The 16,757-nt window shown below is 40.7% G+C and overlaps 1 protein-coding gene across 9 annotated transcripts in view; it reads right to left on the reverse strand.

Moving 5' to 3' along the window:
- The window catches only part of NPAS3 (neuronal PAS domain protein 3), a gene marked incomplete at its 5' end in the record, with an annotated part of 879,539 nt that overhangs the window by 244,106 nt on the left and 618,676 nt on the right, over positions 1-16,757 (reverse strand). For all 9 annotated transcript variants that reach the window (XM_079769762.1, XM_079769761.1, XM_079769766.1 and 6 more), the window contains one exon: positions 1,506-1,595. In XM_079769762.1, the coding sequence (XP_079625888.1) occupies positions 1,506-1,595 (90 nt within the window). The remainder of the gene's footprint in view (positions 1-1,505; positions 1,596-16,757) is intronic.

The raw sequence follows: 16,757 nt of genomic DNA on the forward strand, positions 1-16,757 counted from the left end.
AACAGTGGCGTTTCTGGTTTTATAGCTATTATCATGGTGGCACACCAATTTCAAAACTGGAGAATCCCAACAGGAGGTCCCAAACAGATTAAGACAAGGCTTAAAGTCTATTATAAGCAATTATAAAACCAGAGCTTTCAACGAGATGCAAGAATACTAATACTGAGTTAACAATAGCTCCGTTTCTATCATTTGGTTTGCTGAAGTCCACAAAATAACAGAATTACTCTATGTATATACTATAGCAAATAGCTTGCACTCTCTTCAAAGAAGAGTTAATGGACCCTTGCTTGGATTCTCAACAGTAAATAATCAAATTTGGCAGTGTTTCTCCTCCTCCCCCAACCCTTCTCGAATGCCAAATATCTCTCTTTATTATTTCCCAATGTCTTGCTTGATTTATCTATTATCCAGCAAACTCACTAACAGCCAAAAGGTTCCAGCCACACTGGAGACCTCCTTAGAATGATGCCAACTTTCAGAAGCAAGGATCTGGGGTGGGTCCTGCTTAAGAGAAGACAAATCTTACCTCCATCTTTAGCTCCAAGGAGCAACTGCATGAGAAATAGATTTTCCAACTTGGCAGATCATCACACACACACACACACACACACACACACACACACACACACACAATCCCTCCCACCCAAGCTTCGTTTCCCTCCTGCCAAACCACCAGATGAAAAAGGTCAAACTCAGCCAATCACCTGTATGGGCACAAATATCCAGGTGTTCAGCATTTTTATGGAGAAAACATCTGGATAATTAGTTGGATCGCAAACTTTTCTTCGGGGTATTTTGGCATTTCTTTAGACACAGCTTGTGTCTTGGAATCAAACGGAAGTAAAAGTTTTGTGTTCCAGAGGAATAGCGAGAACTAATATCTAGGATTCTGTCCCTTGTTCCATCTGCCTCCATTTTCTTAAATTGAACCTCTAACAGACACGTGTGAGTAATTAAACTGTAACAAGGCTATCTACATTTATGAAATTGTCTTTCCACATTAGGAAGCATTTGCAAAAGCAGCAAAATATATCCTGGCTGGAATCCTCCCTGCAACACATTTTAATGGTCTCTCTCAGCATTTCTTGACTCCAGTGACTCCCTGTCATTGTGTCAGCTCCCAGGACAATGCAGGGGACTCCATAAACATCCAGTAATAGGACACAAGGGAAGTGCTATCCCTGTGTCCCTCTCCTACCAGGTACAGAGGTTTCAAAGTTCAAAACAACCAAGGGAAGAAACTTCATTTGTTCTCAATAAATTAATAATGATCCTTGGGGGTGAGGAGGGGACTAAAGTTTTTGAGCACAAGTTTATTCCGAATGCTCCCAACTGATAGACCATTTCCCCACTGACTTTGTGAGAAGAGTCAGGCAGATCGATCAAAGAATAATTCATTCTTTGGTAATTCATGCTAAACAGAATATCCATTGAGCATGAAAAAGCATGAGGTTCAAGGAGCCTTCACAATCACCACCAAGCATCTAAACGGTTTTACTTACTTGTGAGAGGCCTAGGTAGATTGAGACTGTTTCGGAAATGTACAAAAATTTTCCTTCTTGATTTAGTGCAAACACAAAGCCATCCAGGGACTGTAGAAAAAAATAAATAAGAAGGTTAATAAATTTGTATGATGGAGGTTTAATTAGTAAGGAATCTGATACAAGTAACATATCAAATTAAAGACCATTTTTTCCTTCGTGTTGAACAAAAGTCCTAGGATCTTTTAGCATTGCATTATACATGAACAAATTAAAGGTCTGAATTAAGATTACAAGCCTTCCTTTATTTCAGTGACTTCCTTATGTCCCTGTCATTTTGATTAAGATACATTACATTCATGTATAAAATTAGGTCATACTGATTTTATGATATGTTGCATTTGTTTGTTTGTTTATTTATTTGGATTCAGTCATTACTAAGATTAAATCAGCAAGATTCTCCATTTAATAGCTGAACAGGAATGGAAATTGTAATGAAATGAGAGAAAAAAGGTTCCTTATGAAGAGCAAGTAAAATCATCACTTGAGCTATTATGGACATCAGTAATTTGCTAATTAATAAAGGATTATGCCTGCCTCACTTCCACTGACTATTGTTTGAACAAATAGAAGAATTCAGTACATTGTGGGGAAATGTTTATAGGCTGAGACCTTACAAATTGAGATCCTTTTTTTGCAAAACTCTGTATTAAAGTTTTTTGTGTGAAAAAATCCACTTTCTATATGACTCCTGAAATGGAAACAAAAGGAGAAAGGCGGGGGGTGGGGGGGGGAGAGAAGGATGTTACACACCATCTGTAACTCTTGAAACCTTAGTTCACTTTTTAAATGGAGGGCTGCGTTTTCAGTTTGATAAATGGTCTAAATCATCAGGGACTCCAGCTGCAATGTACCACTCAAATTGAGAATAAATTTGTTTCAAATTCTTATAATACAAGTGCATTTTATGTGCCATCATCTTAATGTCTTTTGTTTGCTTTATTTATTTACTACAGGCCCAATGCACGAAATTCGTGCAAGAGTAGGCCTTCCTTCCCCTGGCTGCCAGCACCACTTCCCTCTGGCACCCGGGACCTGGGCTTCCCTCGCAGCCCTGGCTTCGTCCGGAAGTTAGTCTGGTCTAATTAGCATATTGTGCTTTTATTATTATAGATTTTTAACCAGGTAGATTGCACAAACACTACTTGCATGGGAAGAGAAGTTTTAAAGACTAGTGGTATGCACAGAGGCTGTGACTTTGGAAGTATAGGAAATCCACAGTGAGAACCAGGTAAGTGGCAACACTGAATGACATAATTCTTAAGTATAAAAATGTGAGAGAAGAATGAAAAATTTAATTAGAAAAATGGGCTGCCTGAAATCTCAGCAATTTCAGTCTCCTAAAATACTAATATTTTTTGAGAGTGATATATGTATTTATGTATCTATGTATCTATGCATGTTGTAATGTGTGTGTATATGTATTTATATGTACTTATATGTATATATGAAATTCAAATGCAATGCTTCCAGATCCCTTTTCATAGCCCTACTGGTCAGAAACTGCGGGCAGCACACAACCACTTCCTCTGATTTAGTGGTTTCTAAAAACAATTCAAAAGTCACATTGCATTGTTCCACATAAAAGCAAATTACATAATAAACAAGCTTTTGGTTAAAATAGTATAATAATAATAGTTTATATTTATTAAGCAATATGAGCTAAGCAGATTGCATATACTCACTTTTAATTTTCACAAGTGCCATTTGAAGTAATTATATTGTTATCTACATTTTACATGCTAGGGAATTGAGGCTTAGCAAAGTTAGGCAACATTCCTGTCCCTAGTAAGTGGTAGAGTTGGGACTGGAAAGCTGATAGACTTGGTAACTATGCCGCCTTCCACTAAATATAAAGATTCTCTAATTGGTATTGTATATTAATGAAAAAATAAATTGTACAGCATTTCTGAAGTTAAAATATTTATACTGAGGCAGCTTAAAATTCATCACTTGTTTTTGAATGATTTGTTCAAATGACAGAATCCTCTCATTAATAGCAGGAGAAAAATGGGAAATGGGGTGACAAGAGAGTTCGTAAGTCACTTTCACAATCGGTCACCTTGGCTCTACAGCATCCCTCCTGGAACCAGCTATGGGACTGGGAGTGGAATACTAGCAGAGAGAGCTGGGTTCCTTAGCACAGGACACAACCCCATGGCGAGACCCACCCTTCAAGCTTAGAGTGTGGTGCAGTGGGGCCTTATTTAAACCAGGGCAGAAGGGGGAGAGATGCTTTTGCAGAAGCCTGAGAAGGATCTCATTCAGCACGTCTTCACCTCACGGAAGCTGTCTCCCGAGGGTGACTCCTGAGGATGATGACGCTCCCCTTTTGACCTTCCCCATGGAGAAAAGGGCCTGGTTAGGTTTTCTGTGCAACCTGATAGCCATGGCCTGGCATACAGTCACCAGAAGTTGTGTAGCCATCTTCTCAAACCTAAAATGCCACTGTCAGATTAGGAAAGAGAGAGAGAGAGAGAGAGAGAGAGAGAGAGAGAGAGAGAGAGAGAGAGATCATGAGAATGTCTACAGGGACAAGTGACAAGAGAAAGGCTGATGAAAAGCAGAAAAGACTGGTGGAGCTGGCACAGAGATAATCTGTAGTGTAGTGTAGTCCTCATTTTACAGGCGAGGAAACTGAGGCACCGGGAGGCTAAGTGGCTGAACAAGATCACCCACTAGCCAGTGGCACAGCAGGATGAGAGCTGCTGCGCTTCATTAGTATTACTGACGTATTTATGACATGATGTGTCCCCGGCTAGTTTATTCAACTTCCAAGGAGACTGAATTTCTCAACAGTGGGTGATAAATTATTCAACTTTATCTAGCCAACACCTAACAAACTGCTCCGCCAAGGCTTAGTAAATTCACAGAAACCTCCAAACCCAGTGCTCTCTCTCCCTTCTATCACACACGCTCAAGTGACTGAGAGGGATGGCAATTATTCCCTCCGAGAGTTCTGTTTCTGGACCTATTCGATTATTTGCAGATTCTGATGCTCCAGATGTCTAACATAGTCTGGAATATCTCCCGACACTTGGAATATCAGAGTTAGACTGGATTCTTTTATCATCTTCCAAAACACGGAGTGCCATTCATTTGCCATCGACACGCATCCTTTATGTGCTCACTGAAAGGGATTGTGCATTTTTAACATTAGGTTCATATCTCATGTATCTGCTAAAATACTAGAGGAGGTCTGGATACCATAGCAGGGAAACGGAATATCTGGAGGCTAAACATCTGATGCTATTAAGCAGCAGTGATCTAAGGACTGGCCAGTTTTGTTTGGCAAAAACAGAGGCTTCAACACATGTTCCAATTTCCTGGTGAGATGAAAATGAGTCTATGTCTACATGACACAAAGTGTCCAGTCAATTCAATTAAAAATAACAGCCAATGTGGTGGGGATAAAAACAACTAGTCAAATTAGTTATATGCCAGCTCAGAGGTAAACAAAACAAAATAAAACAAAAGTGGTTAGCTAATTTTTCACTTTTATGCTTATCTACCATTTCAGTCAATTATATCTTTAGTGTGAAATGAATGTCTAATACTCTGGTTAGATTACCTGGCAAATTAAAGAACGGGATAGGAAACCAGGTCTGTAGTGGACTGGCAAGGTTGTTCTTTATGTAGCTCTTGCCTACTCATTCAGAATGACCCCTATCTATAGTTAGCTGTATTTTGCTGCTTAAAAAAGTCTTTTTTTTTTTAAAAAAATCCTCACCCGAGGATATTTTTCCATTGATTTTTAGAGAGAATGGAAGAGAGAAGGAAAGACAGAGAGAAACATTGATTTGAGAGAAACAGATCGATTGGTTGCCTCTTGCATGAGCTTTGACCAGTGCCCGGGCCGGGGAGGAGCCTGCAACCCAGGTACGTGTCCTTGACTGGAATCTAACCCGGGACCCTTCGGTTCACAGGCCAAAGCTCTATTCACTGAGCCAAAGCAGCTAGGGCTTAAAAAAGTCTTAAGAGTAGCATCAATATTGAATGTGGGTATCTGAATTTTAAAAGATGGGAGGAGAAAAGAAACATTCAATCAGTTAGTCCTGGGAACCAAATATGATTAATCTGAAAGTTCTGTGGAACTTTTTAAAAACTTGAATCAAGAAAGCTGTTTTAATCACTGCAGGCTAGTTTTTAACTTAAAAAAAACACACAAAACAAAACACAAAACTGCCCACTGTTTTCAACAGGCGCCAATTAAGATTCTGGGGTCAAAGGGTTAATTACATCTTCTTACTCAGCATGTCGAATTTCCTGATTATTAACTAAGGTTGGATTAAGATGAAAAAGAACCTACACAAATGTTAATGCCAGCCCCTCCTTGAGAAGCTTTATTAGAAAGCCATGCTGGAATCTATCTGCTTTCCTCAAAGCAGATGGAGAGCAACATCTCAGAAGAAACAGTAAAACAGACATTGTAAGGCATGCACGTAGCTGATTTATCAAGACAGTGTTCTTATTACTAAAACCAGTTCTAAGCCAGCACACTAGGGCAGACAGGAGATTTCCTTTGTCACATCCCAGTAAGTCCATGAGGTACACATGTCGGAGGGAGGCTTGGAAATAGAAGTCAGGAGCTACAGCATCTCCAAATAAGAAAGCCTGTGATTATAAGGTGTATCCCCTGACATCAGGGCAGCATCTAAAGGGTAAGGCCGACTTCCGAACCCCCAAAGCCCAGTGCCTCTCACAGTATTTGTCAAATGATGAGGTTATTTCCTTGCAGGACATGAAACTAGCTGCAACTTCATGACTGAGGTATACTGATGTTTACGGCATGGTGCTCAATGGATTTGTATTTGTCAAAGTCGTCTATCTCTGCTTTCTTTTTTTCCTGCATATTCCACTGCAGCCAAATTTCAGGTTGAAATCTTACCGTGGTGCCCTTATAGGGACAACTCTCATGTACATCACTACCCTAAAATCAGTGGTTCTTTCTTCTCTACTCCAATGCAGAAGTGAAAAAAATCACCCCCAAGTCTTTTCCTGTGACCTAACTCCAGTTAGAGTGAAGAATTACCAGTAGGCTAGGTTATTTTAATGACAGATTATTTTAAACTAAGCCTTCACCATCTGTTCCACCCCCTAATTATGAATGCAAAAAGAACATATTTCACAATTACATCAGTAAAAAAGTAAGATATACGTGATTTAAATGCATGCATGTGCTCCATGTCCAACGCACCATGCATCTGTGATGTTCTTCTAATTCAGGCTTAGATTACAGAGAAAATACAATGATCGAGAACAGTCTTTGACACACTGAACTCTCCTCCCTAAGCCAGGGTTTTTCATTGTTGGGATATAATTCTCTTAGGACAAGAGCAGAACATGAGTTTGAGCCCAATGCGTGCCAGCCATTACACTCGAGTATTTTATAACTGCTAGCATGGCTTTGCTGTGAATAAGGAGAGGCTGTCTGAGGAAACTGTCCCTGCTACCTGAGCATCGGGTAAGTGTTGGGAAGAAAGAGGCTGCTCTCGAACCACAACTCCATCATAGCGAAAGAGCTGCGTGAATGAGCCACGCACAAAAGAAGCTCGGTCTGCAGACTGAGGACACGGCTCCAATACCTATCTTTCCCCTCTCTTTTGGCAGCAGATAAAAGAGTTAGGAAGAAAAAAATGTTTCTTAAAATTTTTTGGCCTGCGGATACAATAACACTTTGATAGAGCTCATTTAAATGCCATATTGCCCTCTGACTGCACTCAGGAGGTGAGCTGTATGGCTCACGCACACATGTGGACTCCGGCTACTTCAAGGAGAGCCTGGGGCGGAGCCCAGAAGGGCCCACATGTATCTGTTTATGGGGAAGAAAAGTTTCCCCAATTTTGTGTTTGTAATCTGAGTTTTAACAATCCAGCACTGTGCAGGAACAAAAACCTTCTTTTTAGAAATCTCAGTCAAGTATATTTTCTCAGAGTGGATAGCAGCACACATCAAAGCTCGGGGCTCTCCTTTAACTCTGAGGAGTCTCCCAGAGCTCTCCGTCTCCTGTGCCTCTCCCTTTACTCCCCTTCCCAACCCTCTTCAGGGAGTCAATAATACGAAAGACAGCACAAGTCCTATGTACCAAAAGCCTCCTGCTCTCCAATCACAACAGCAAATTACTTAGGCAAAATGCGTCTGAATTCCAGAACAACACACCTTGATGCCTCAAAACACCTCTCCTAAGAGTTTCCTAAAACACATAAACTCAAACGTGCTAGGTGAGAAAACAATGCAGAGGCACAGACGGCCCCTCTTCAGTTCTTAGAGAAGAGGTACCAGAATAAAGTGATGTTGAGCTAATAAAATGTTAAAACACGAAAAGAACAAAGACATCTGCTTTCTGAGCAAGGAGATTGGGTTTTGCTTCTGCTCATTAAAATTCCACGTTGTGGGAGCTGTGTATCAAAGTGCTGACTTTTTTTTTCTCTGGGCTGCTCGTTCAAGCCTTTCATCCACCCTTGAGGGGTGTAGATTTCTTGATTTGAACATCCAGCCACATGGACAACAGGCTGTGGTATAAAGACAGGGTGTGGCATTTGGTGGAATCACACGGGGGTGTGTCTCTGAGCCTCCAGGGGCTGCCCACAGACCCCATATTTTCTGAGGCTTGTCCTGCGGGACTGGAACTCCACTTGAGGCATAAGTGACCAAATGCTGCTGCTTACAAGGTCCTTTACTAGTTATTTTCAGGCACAAATACTCATTGGAACATTCAAATGTCTCCTTGTTCTTCATGTGGTATAATTTACAGAAAGGCAGGCTCTTCAGAACCCAGGAGCTAATTCCTTATTGTGCATCTTTCCCTTTGAATTCAGAGATCTCTTTCAAGTTAAGGTAGGAATTCCCACGCCAGCAGTACTATAAACAGTGCACTGTATTGGTGCTGGAAGGCTTAAAAATGCCCCTGCTTTGCTGTGGCTACACACGGGGATTGGTCACATGCAGGGCTGCTGGTGTCTTTCAAGTCATCTGCATGATACAAAATGACACAAAGAAAAGAATAGATAATAATTGTTTCTTGGACATCCTGTAGATCACAGAATACTGGAAAAGAGGGATGGTCATATTATATCACATATGATATCATATTATATAATACTAGAGGCCCAGTGCATGAAATTCGTGCACGGAGTGTGTATGTCCCTCAGCCCATCCTGCACCCTCTCCAATCTGGGACATCACTCCCACAATCCAGGACTGCTGACTCCCAAACACTTGCCTGCTTGCCTGCCTAAATGCCCATAACCGCTTCTGCCTGCCAGCCTGATCACCCTCTAACCATTCCCCTGCCAGCCTGATCGACGCCTAACTGCTCCCCTGCCAGCCTGGTCACCCCTAACTGTCCTCCCCTGCAGGCCTGGTCGCCCTCAACTGCCCTCCCCTGTTGGCCCAGTATCCCCTAACTGCCCTCCCTTGCCAGCCTGGTTGCCCCTAACTGCCCTCCCTTGCAGGTCTGTTTGCCCCCAACTGCCCTCCCTTGCAGGCCTGGTCCCTCCCAACTGCCCTCCCTGCTGACCTGATCACCTACAACTTCCCTCCCCTGCTGGCCATCTTGTGGCAGCCATCTTGTGTCCACATGGGGGCAGCCATCTTTGACCACATGGGGGCGGCCATCTTGTGTTGGAGTGATGGTCAATTTGCATATCACTCTTTTATTAGATAGGATAGACCAAGTGTACTACTTTACATAATATATATTATAATATATACTAGAGGCCCGGCACATGAAATTTGTGCACGGGTATGGTCCCTAGGCCTGGTCTGTGATCAGGGCCATCTTCCTCGGCTGCCCGCAGCTGCCCCACCCCCACCCCCCGCTGCCACCCACCTCCAGTTCCCCATTCACAATCAGGCGATCAGAGCCTGCCGGCCAGGGAAAGGGACCGAGAGGTGGTCAGTACGCCTCATAGTGACTGGTCCAGTGGTCGTTCTGGTCGTTCCACAGTTAGGGTCAATTTGCATATTACCCTTTTATTATATTATATTATAGGATGTCTTAAGCCATGCTCAGTTCACTCAAATATTCATCATAGAGGAAGGGAGAGGGAGGGAAACTAAGATTTATTAGGCAAATTACATAAACCAAATGTGAGCTAGGTGTATTAAATCCTACTTTACAGATAAGGAAACTGAGACTCAGAGAAATTAAGTAGATTGTCCAGCATCAGTATGTGGCATATCTAAGAAAGGGGTCCCCCTTTCCGCCTGCTGTGGGACCACCTGCTGGGCATTGAGTTGTTTCGCACCCCATCACAGCTGCTTGAACTCTGCGCGTCCTCCAGCATTTCTTTCCACATAGGCGGTTCTCATGCTCATATGATCTGAGTGCGAAGCATTCAGAAAATGCCCGTTGAGGTCCTACTGTGCCCTAGGCCTGTGCCTGCTGAGGTTTTCCAAAGCTGAAGGAGGCCTGACTCAGGAGCTGCTTTCTTAAAAAAAATTTTTCCGTGGGATCCAAGACCAAGAACATGAGTAAAGCTGGGAAGAATTAACTTTATAAAACAAAAAGCTGCAGGGCAAAGGCAATTTCCAGCTTAGGATACCTCGGGCTGATATCACAGAGCTCGACACCACTGCTACGCTGTCTTTGGGTTGGAAAAGGCATAGATTATTGAAATTTGTGTGTTTTTCAGTTTTAGTGAGGTATAATTAACGAATGAAATTGTAAGACATGAAGTGTACATTGTGAGGATGTGGTAGACGTATACATTGTAGAAGGATTCCTGCCATCTAGTTAATTACCACATCTATCACCTCACATTTATCTTTTTGGAATTTGTAAAATTGTACAGTCAAGAGACAGCTAGACCTCAAGGAAATTCATGGAGGAAGGTGCGGATGCCTACAAGTAGAGAAGGCCCACAGTTCATACAAAGTTGCTGGGAGAACCATGCCTCCCAACAGGCAATGGCCGGGACAAGACAGGAGCACAGTACAGCAGGTACTGGCTGGCCAGCACATGCACCCATTTCCTGCCCCACAGTTCTTCGCTTAGACTTAGGGTTTGGTCTTTCCCTCCCTGGTATTGTACATACTCTTTTATATAGGAGTTGATGTGAAAACAAGATGGACGTCACAGACATCAGCAGTTATGTTTTCTTGACAGGGCATTCTTGATGCAAGGTAGCACCATATGCTGTCTCTGCTGTGGCTGATTATGACATGAACCTGACTGTTTACTTTAAAAATAGCCTCTTTAAGAGAAAATAATAAAAGCTTTGTATAGGTATACCTTTAGGTAAGGAATCTGTGTCAGATGTAGTAACAATGATTAAAGAATCTTGTAATGAATTTAGCACATTAAAAGACAATTTAGAGACCTCAGATTTAATCTGGTACATTCATATGAGTTTCATTTCAGGAAACACTTATTGGTATCTCTAGGGAAAAGGTATTAAAAACATTTGTACTGAAAGGAACTTGATTGTTACAAATTGGGTTGCCATGTGCTGAATAATGTTTCCCCAAAACTTGTGTGTTGAAATCCTGTCCTCTAATGTGACTGTGTTTGGGGACCAGGCCTTTAGGAAGTAATTAAGGTTAAATGAAGTCACATGGGTGGAGTCCTAATCTGATAGGATTACCTTATAGGAAGAGAAAGAGAGAGCATGTACCCAGGATAGGCCATGAGAACATCTGTCAGCAAGCCAGGAATGGAGTCCCATCAGAATCCTATTTTGCTGGCACCTTGATCTTGAACTTCTAGCCTCCAGAATTATGAAAAAGATATTTCTGTTTTATATAGAAGTCAATGTGAAAATTAAAAAAATAAGCCACCCAGTGCATGGTATTTTGTTATGGTAGTCTGAGCTGACTATAGTAGTACTTTAGAAATTCTGGTTGGAGAAAATGCTTGGGCCATAAAACCTCCTATGTTAATTTCAGAAAAATCACTGTAAATAAATTCTCTGCTCTTTATTTTATATACCATTTATATAATTAATAATTAATTTTTACTAGACCCACATAAAGCTATAAATATGATGGAATGATAATAGAAAATAACATTTACTTCTAGAAATCGACAATGCTTGGGATTGTTTTTGAAAAATTTTTCGAGTAATTGCACCTCTTATAGGTCTATATTTACAATATTGAAATTTTTATATTGGTTTTCTGTGCATTTTAAATGCTTAGAGACCACACTGATTCATTGCTTTAGCTCTGTACAGAGCAGAGCTACACATTTATGTAAAAATCAATTATTCTGATGGAATTGGGAAACTGGTCCTGAATGATCTCGGGATAAACAAGTTGGTTTACCACTTGCTTTGGCTCTCAGAAGCGTTGCTGATCTTTTACTTTCATTTCACATTGGCCAGTGAATCTTGGTGAGAAGAACCGGCATACACTGCTTGTTCACCAAGCTCTCATCCTATTAAGGACTCTAAGGGAATGCTTCTGTCTATCCCCATTGGCCTGTTTAACACACAAGAAGCCAAATAAATGGTGGATTTTTATTGTTTGCTAACAGACTTGCATAGAAACTCATGTCTTAAGAAATCTTCTTCAGAGATTCACTAGGTGGTATCCTTCAAAGTAGAGCACTTCAGCATATGACTAGGCTCAAATTTGCTAGGTGTACATGAAATGACAGTCTAAATTTATGTAATAAAAGCAGTTGTACTTGGCTGTATATCCTGGTTTGTGCTATGGTCCAATTCAGGAACAGAATGAAAGGACCGGATGAGGTGTGGGTAATTTTGTGGGATAAAGACATTAGTAAAAAAGAAAATTGAATTCTAGTATTTTCTACTGACTTAGTAAAGTGATTTTTTAAAATACGAAAAATGAGATTGGAGATTCCTTCCTCTTTCTGATCTACTTCAATGACTACCCTGACAGGAAGAGAATTCATTGCCATCACTGAAGAGCAACTGACTATTTTATTATTTGAATTTCCTGGATCAAAAGGTGGCTTAATCAAACTCTTAGTGAGATTTAATAGGAATCATGGGACTAAAGTTCTCTATGATGAAATATAACACAAATGCCAAGATAACGGCTAAAGTGACGACCTTGAATGTAAAATCAGAGAAGGTGATTTAAAGAAGGCCGGGGATGTACCTAAGCTGTGGAAACTCCTGGGCATGCCATATCCATGCCTTGCTGATCCACCAGATGAGGCAGCAAATGACACACTCAACTGTTTTCTGTTTTACCTGTTTGACTAAATCAAATAATCATTGATTATCATTTCCTTTAAAGTTTTGTATCACCTACCACTCCCAAGGAATCACCAGATAAAGTGTTTTCAGTGACTCAGGATCATGTGGTTTACTAAAGTTGTATAATAGCCTAACATTATACATCCTACAAGGGATTCACTGTAAAATAATCTAGGTTATGCATGCTCTATTCAAAAACACTGATCTGCCAACTCACAGTAATTCTAAAAAGAAATCTGCAGTTGGCCATATTGATAATTCGTTCACTAGAAACCTAAAATCAGTAATCTCAGTCTAATTCTAACGTGCACAATGATCCATTTACCTACTCTTTGACTTAAATAGCTAAAGATATGTTAGAACAAAATAATTTGAAAATGAAAATATTCCACCATTCAATGCGTTTGATGAATTGCAGTCCACCTCTCAATGAGTGCTGACTGATTAAAATTCTATTGAATCTAAAGGATTTATAGTGGTCTCAGCCATATAGCCCTATAATGCCTTCAGCCACAACTGTCACCTCCCACTTAGTCTTTCTCAGCCTTCTACGTCAAAGGCATCCAAATTGTCAACAACAGTGGTATGAAGGGACTTGGCCATCTACCTGGTTTCTTTTAAGGGCTAATCATGTGAACTATTACTTATTTACAGTATTAGAATAGTATTTTTTCTCAGGTTTCTAAAATTCCAAGACTATGAGATGACTAACTTCATACTGAAGATATTTTCCACCTGTATCTATCACACATACACTGAGTGGCCAGATTATTATGATCTCTGAACGCATAATAATCTGGCCACTTAGTATATATATATATATATATATATACTCACACACACATATATATATATATACATACATATATATATACACACTCACACACACATATATACATATACATACATATATATATATACATATATACATACATATATATATATATATATATATATATATATATATATATATATTAGAGGCCCCAGTGCATGAATTTGTGCATGGTGGGGTCCAGCCAGCCTGGACAGGGGGAGGGGACACGGGCGGTTGGCTGGTCTGCCTGCTGGTTGAACTCCTGGTCGAGGGGACAATTTGCATATTAGCCTTTTATTATATAGGATATACACTGAGTGGCCAGATTTTTATGCGTTCAGAGATCATAATAATCTGGCCACTCACTGTAGTGTGATATAAATTTGAATGAATATTTTAATGAAGAAATACCTACTAATTTAAGAAAAGTGAATCCCCATTATAACTCTTCCTTAGTCATAACTTAGAGTCTAAGTAAACAGCAACCTCCCCATGAATGAGAGTAGCCTAAAAAAGGTAAGGAAGTATAATGTCACCTGGTATCACCTTAGAAATGCCAGTGCACATGTTTGGGATCAATAGCTTCAATCTCACATCTAGATTCTCTTTCAGCCTACTTTGCTCTTTTTTTCCCCCTCTTATTTCTTTTTTTTCTCTTCTCCTTTTACCTTTTGGTTTGCATTCTGCATTCATCCATTTAGTGAAAGAGGCGCTGATGGTTGTGAAGATGGTGTGGAATGTGTGCTCTGAACACGTTTGTATGTGAAAACTACCCTGGGCAGTAAAACAACTACAGATATGCTTATACATCTGACTCACAGATGTGTAATGATTATTGAAAAAATTTGAAGACCAAAAATGGCTCCAAATTTGTGCAGGCTAGTGTGAATTTTGTGTGATTGAATATTAGGGATATATTCTTTTTGCCTCCAATGAGATTTGTTCATTCTAGCCTTGACCTTTTCCAACAAGTAAGATTTGTTTTATTATCTTGCTTGGGGGCTTCTTCTTAGTAATAGGATGACCTACTTTAATTTCTACTTAAATGTTTCACAGGCTAGAGAGAAAGTGCCCCTAAAGGATTGAGCCCCTAAAGACTCAAATTGGCCTCTGAGCCCTAATGGAAAACTTTTATCCCAAAGCAAATAAAAATATATTAAGGGTTTTATAAACACAACCTTAAGCCTTTATCACTTTCTGAATGTTCCTTCTATTCTCATTATAAGTCATGGCACTTGCTTAAGGCATTTGCTGCTCCTCTCCCCCAGGTTTGTACCCTTTTCCTGTTCTTTTCTGCCACGACAGGCACATTTCAGGGAAGTGGACAGCCAATAATATCCTCCCATTTCCTAAAAAGCACATAGACATGGCCTAATGTCAAACAGATGTGACCCACTATACAGATCTAATGTACTATATGTTTGCACAGGTCTACACAGTTTATCAACATACTTAATTCCACTTGGGCTAGTGAGACCAAGACAATGTTAATGGTGAATGACCAACATTATTATCAATAGTCTATAATGCAGTGAATACAACCCTTTTCCAAAATCTCAGTAAGGTATAAGTAACACACCATTGTAAGTGAACAAGACACTCATTTCTTTCACCTCTTTGAAAAAAAGCAATTCTTCCTTTTCTCTGGCTCCCTTAATATACGGAACTATGTTATAACAATTAAAATTTTCAATAACATGGTGTGACATAAATCCTTCATTTTAAATAAATACTTCACTGTCCTCCCAGGTCAGTTTACAACAGGACTGCTGAGACAGTAAGCAGTGAAGTGGCAGAAAGAGAACTGGTCTTTCACAACTCCCCCTAGAGAGTTTCCAGGGTCCTTGTGGAGAAAGGAATCTGGTGTCATCCAAGTCCCAGGTGAAGGGCCAGAAAGGAAGCAGGGCGTGTGTGAGCTATAGGAGCGGATTCCTAGCCTCATGAAGAGGTATGGGAAAGGAGACTTCCAGAGTCAGAGAGCTTTATAGAAACCCTGGAAAAAAAGGATGGAGGAAGGAAGAACAGATGCATTAGGCAGGTGGACTACTTCTGAGACCAGGGTGCCTTGAGATTATTGCTAAGGAGCACATTTTATAGCTTTCACCAGCCTGGGACTCAGCAAGGGGACTATCCTGCCAGAGGTTACAGCTCATGGCTCAAAGACCAGGCACTACGGAGGGTCCTTTCTTAATTTCTCCCTCTAATTTCCTCAACATGAGAGGCAAGACTGTGAGAAAGATCCTGGTCAGATTCAGAAGGACTCTGAAATTTGGGATAATAGTAGAGTGATAGGAAAATTATGGCCTTATCTCCTCAATACTTTCAGTGAAGCTAAAGAGCGTATGTGGCCAGGTGCACAGGTGGGGTCCCTCGGCCTGGCTGGTGATTGGGGCCAATTGGGGAGGGACCATGGGAGGTTGGCCGGCCACAGGAGGTTGGCTGTGGGAGCGCACTGAGCACCAGAGGGCAGCTCCTGTGTTGAGCGTCTGCCCCCTGGTGGTCAGTGTTAGTCATTGTGACTGGTCAACCAGTCGTAACCGTCACTTAGGCTTTTATATATATAGATACTTATTAGTGATAGATGCCATTCATTAAGGCCCTGGGAGAAGGACTTTAAATTGAACAACCAGTTCAATCTTCACTTCCTAACTCTGATGTATGTACTATCACATCCTTGTTTGAGATGAGGAAATTAAGATCATACAGCTAGTAGGTGGTAGAGCACAAACTCAAATGCAGCCTGCTATTCTATATACTGACTCTGTATATATGCACCATATTCTTCCATGGCAGAGATTCTTAACTTTTTGGTATCAAATTACTACCATTTGCATTCCCTGGGGCAGAGGGCAGAGAGGCAGTGCTAAGAATAATGCCCAGAGCAGAGGTAGGGCAAGGAGATAGTTGTTGTCTCCTCTGATGGTGACATCTCCCAACTGAGAGATTGTGGGAGGACTTGACAGTATGCTAGGTATAATCTAAACCATTCCTTGGTAGATCATAATCTACTGGGTAAATTCCATTCCATGTATTCAATGTTTTACATAGGTTGATTCCTAGGCATTTCTTCTCCTTTTTAACATAAACAATATACGATAGAAAATACTGTGGCAAATATACAGAAAAGCATTCCCTCTATGCCCAAAAGGCATTAGAATTAGACATCTCACAGTCTCAGAAAAATCAGTTGCATTTTAATACTCATTCAGGCTAAAGTGTAATTGACTG

This window comes from Cnephaeus nilssonii, assembly GCF_951640355.1.
Source record: "Cnephaeus nilssonii genome assembly, chromosome: 4".
In the NCBI taxonomy this organism is placed as follows: domain Eukaryota; kingdom Metazoa; phylum Chordata; class Mammalia; order Chiroptera; family Vespertilionidae; genus Cnephaeus; species Cnephaeus nilssonii.